Source organism: Triticum dicoccoides, chromosome 7A, assembly GCF_002162155.2.
Source record: "Triticum dicoccoides isolate Atlit2015 ecotype Zavitan chromosome 7A, WEW_v2.0, whole genome shotgun sequence".
Classification (NCBI taxonomy): domain Eukaryota; kingdom Viridiplantae; phylum Streptophyta; class Magnoliopsida; order Poales; family Poaceae; genus Triticum; species Triticum dicoccoides.
The window spans coordinates 55,063,816-55,068,364 of record NC_041392.1 but is presented as its reverse complement, the minus strand read 5'-3'; the positions used below and the strand labels follow the sequence as shown (position 1 = coordinate 55,068,364).

The window sequence follows — 4,549 nt, the reverse complement described above, 5'->3', positions numbered from 1 at the left end:
AGCTTCAGTAGGCGTGCTAAAATGCAGCGTGCACGCTCTCGCACGAACACTCTGGACTAAGTTGCATACATATTTTTTAGATAAAAATGATACGTAGTTCATCTCATAGATAAAATAATACATAGATATTTTACATAGTTGATAGCATAGATAGATAAAACTACGGTGCAACTACATAAAAACTACAATGCAACTACATACTACGGTGCAACTAGATAAACTATGATGCAACTACAACCTACTCCGAGTCGTCCTCCTCATCATCATCATCATCCTCGCTGGTGTTGTCCGGGGTATCGAGCCAAATGTCCTCCCAACAAAGATCATTATCCCCAAAGATCGACTCCCCACCTGCTTCAATGATATCACACTGCGATATCGCCAGTGCCTTCCGCCGACGCCTGTCCGCCCGCTCTGCGCGGTGCCTTGCCGTCCTTTCCGCCCAGTAGGTGCGCTCATTGGTGACGTCCTCTGGGTGGCGCTGGCGCCACTCCGCCATGGCTCGCTCGTCCTCCTCGGCGATGAGGAGGCGGCGCTGCCGCCGACGGTGCTCCGCACGGTCCTGGTCCGTGATAAGACGAGGCGGAGGGGCGACGGCCTGCGCCTACTCGCACGTGTAGACGTCGCGGAAGTTCATCTGCGACGGAGGCCTCTCTAGACGCCACGCCGCCGCGTCGTACGCGCGGGCGGCCTCGTGCGCGGTCCCGAACGTGCCGAGGCCCAGCTGGACGTCGCCGGACTGGATCTCAGCGTAGTAGGTGCCGCCGGGGCGCTCGCGGACTCCGCGGTAGCCAGACGATCCCCGGCGGCGCGACGGCATGGTGGCGCGGTGGTGGCTAGGCGAGCAAGCGGCAGAGGGAGTGGGAAGAGTGCGCGTGGCAGTGTGGAGGCCGCGTGGCGAGCGCCGCAATTTATAGGCGCGCCGAAAGCGGTGGGCCAAATCTAGCGCGCAAGCTGCTGCTTTTTCCCGCGCGCACAATCGTTTCCCGCACGTGCTACTTTCCCGTCACTACTGAAGCGTGCACTATAGTTTACCGCGCGCGCACGTCTTTTGGCACCGCTGTTGGAGATGCTCTTAGAGACAGAGCCTGGTTAATTATAATTGGAAATTATCATGCATGTGACTAAATAACACTCAATCAAAATTCTGTATTGTTGACCGTGTAGAGTATATGAGAGTTGTTCAATTCAAATGGGCACAACTGAGGACTAGAGTTTCATTCCGATTGGGGACAAAACAAACTTGGCACAAGTGGAAGTATAGTAGTACTCCGTAAGATAAAATAAAAGCGCACACATGCATGCTGACATGGGTGATTACATGTAAAAAAACAGATGATCCGAGGAAGAAGAAGCCGGCGGGGAGAAGTTGAGAACACCATGCTGACTCGATCGGTGCACCATGTGTGTGCGTCAGTCTCGGCTAGCTCGTGGCAACGAGGCCGTCCTCTTCGACTGAGCCCGCCAGGCTGACCGACGACGACGTCGGGTTGACGACGTTGCAGTTGAGCCGTACCTGGCCGCAGTTCCCGGTCTGCACCTGGATGCGGCCCATCTTCACCATGGCGGCCGCGAAGCGCTCCTTCCACAGGGTCTCGTTCCCCGCGAAGCGGTTCACCAGCACGTTGAGGTTCCCGTCGACCCGGAGCTGGTTGTCGGAGAAGAAGAGCCCCATGCCGCGCGGCAGCAACTTGTAGTAGTTGTTGTCCAGCACGTTGGGCGAGCCCGGGTCGATCGGGGCCGTCGCCTGCGACGTGTTCGACGGGCACAGCACCCGCAGCTGCGCCGCGTACGACGGGCTCAGCCCTGCATCCACCTGATAGATGATAGTTCAGCGGACGTATATACGTAAACTAATATGGTGTCTCACTCGAGGGACGTACGATGGGAGTGTTGCCGTTCCAGATGCGGTCCACGAAGGAGGAGCAGAAGGAGCGGCCGACGGTGTGGGCGCCGGAGAGGAGGACCATCTCCTCGGCGGTTAGGGTCTTGTTCTGGAACCGGTCGATGAGCTGCTGCGCGGTGAAGGTCGGCGGGGGCAGGTTGTTGTTGGCGTCCTCCTCGCGAGAGATGCTGCCGTCACGGCGGCCGGCGGGGACAGAGTAGACGACGTTGCCGGTGAGGGTGATGCTGTCGCGCGCGGCGAAGGCGAGGATGTCGGCGCAGGAGACGGTGCGGGGGCAGCTCCGTTCGAGCGCGGCCTTGGCCGCGTCGATCACCTCGAAGCCGCGGAGGCTGGGGTTGTTCGGAGGAGCCACCCGTTCTGTCCTGCCCCCGCCGGGGTTGGTGGCCAGCAGAACTGAGGCATCGCAGCCCTGCATCAAGTAAAGATGAAAATTAACTCTCGGCCATTCACATTGTAATTTTACTTCACGTTTCTAATTGCATTTCAATTGGTTGCATGTATGCATGTACAGATGTAAGACGTTCTAAATTATTTCTGATTTGGATGTGTATATATATTAACACTTGTAGTGTGTTTGTTCATCAGTTCATATGTAGGCCATATTGAAATATCTAAAACGTCTTATGAACGATAACATTGAAGTGACCATGTTTGCAAGCATGCATCATGGGGAGAGAATTAAAAGAGCATTGAGATTGGTCCGATGAAAGGTTCCACGAGCAGACGAACATGCGTTGCCTCTAGACAAGGAAAACAGCAGGGCATATATTCGCTGCCACTTTCATAGTTTCCCAGTTTAGCTTTTCTGCCTTTGGCTTTCCCTTTGTCTCCAGAGAGATCACAAATTTAGCTTTTCGCTTTTCTTTCGACTTTGCCTTTATTTCGATAGATATAACACATTTAACTTTTCTGCTTTGAGTTACTTCTCTAGGTCTTGATCTATTCCTTCTACTACGGAGAGCCAACATAAGGATCATGATGTACTCGTGATCAAGGAACCGCGGAATGAAATTACCCAAGAATTGCGGTGCATTTTAATTGGTCACATATACTATATGAATGTTTTGATATATTTGTTTGATGTGGTTCTTCGGTTGTTGTTTTAACGATATTTCTTTTTGGAACAATCTTCAAAGCTTGTATGTAAGTATTTATATACATACATGCATCCACATCGTCAACCAAACACTACAACATACAGCTACCATGACAATGATCATGTGGCAATAGCTAACCGATGATGACGTGCTATCGTCGAAAATGCTCTAAAGAAGAATTTAGCAGGATACAAAACTAGGGATAATTATCATTAATTATTTAAAGTAATCATAAATTCATGAATTGGTAGACATTTGAAAAGAGCATTGAGGTTTGTCAAATGAATGGTTTGGCCAACAGGGAAATATGGGTTGCCTCGGAAGACAGAAATACAGCAGGCCAGCAGGGGAATATGGATTACATGCGAAGAAAGAAAAACAGCCGGCCAGCACGGGAATATGGGTTGCCTCCGAAGACAGAAAAACAGCAGGCCAGCAGGGAATATATCACCTGCTACTTTCATATTTAACTACTTTTAAGCTTTATGCTTTGTACTCTTTGTCTTGATAGATAACATGTTTGGCCTTTCTGCTTTTGACTTTCCTTTTATCTCTGGAGATAACACATTTAGCTTTTCCGTTTTGCAATATATGGTTTTGCAGTTCTCTCTCTATATAGCAAGGGTTCCTGTTCTCAAAAATTAATAAAGCCATTGTTCCTCTCGCAAACATACTACTACCCTCTAACTCTCCATAGTTCAATCGAATGAAATAAAAAAATGAAAATTAAGGGCTACACCTAGGATAATTTTTACAGAACTAACTTTACAAGTTGATGTGGTAGTACATTTTCGAGGTGTACCACTGAACTGATAATTTGTTCCCAGGAAGTAAAATCCGGCCGCCCCCCTACAATTAGTGCTAGATGTTTATCTTTGCTACTAGCTAACGTGCTGTAAAACACCAAAAGGTGTTCTTTTTTTCTTTGCCCCTGGAGGCTGGAGCTATCCACGCGTTGGCACAATTGATCCGAAATGTATATGCACAGATGAACTCTCATTGTGTAGGTAGCTACGTACCCGAACGAAGCAGTCGTGGAAATGAAGGCGGATGAGGCCGGCGGCGATTCCGGCGTCCTTGGCGAAGGCGGCCGCAACGGCCTGCCGGACAAGCGCCTCCGCGTTGGGGCAGCTCCTCTGGTAGAACCCCACCCGGAGCTGCGCCCTGGCCAGACCCGGCAGCAAGCACACGGCGCAGAGCGCCGCGATGAGGGCTGCACCGGTTCTGCCTTCCATAGCCATGGAGTCTTGCTAGTCCAATCTAGATGGTGCTTTGAGCTTCACAGCTCCGTGGGAGTTTATATAGGTGGATGGAGACACTGGCACTTTGGGTCTTGGGCAGTTTGGCACGTAACAAGTTCCTTTGGAAAAGAGCACGTACATGATGTAGGGGGGAGGGGATGGAGACAAAGACAGTTCTCGATCTGCTTTAGTCTTAGCCGCGGCCTAACCCCACCACCATCCTACACGCCGTAGGTCCAAAAATCATCACAGGACTCAAGGAATAAAGGTGAAACGCGCAGATGAATGAGTGGCAACTTGCTTTT

At 50.8% G+C, this 4,549-nt stretch overlaps 1 protein-coding gene across 1 annotated transcript; it reads right to left on the bottom strand.

Annotated features, from left to right (window-relative positions):
• Positions 1-1,164: 1,164 nt before the first annotated feature.
• Positions 1,165-4,316, bottom strand: LOC119330528 (peroxidase 1-like). Its single transcript, XM_037603641.1, has 3 exons — positions 4,023-4,316; positions 1,884-2,315; positions 1,165-1,816 (listed from the first exon to the last, which is right to left on the bottom strand). The coding sequence occupies exons 1-3, from the start codon at positions 4,242-4,244 to the stop codon at positions 1,424-1,426; spliced, it is 1,047 nt and encodes a 348-aa protein (XP_037459538.1). The 5' UTR covers positions 4,245-4,316; the 3' UTR covers positions 1,165-1,423.
• Positions 4,317-4,549: the final 233 nt, after the last annotated feature.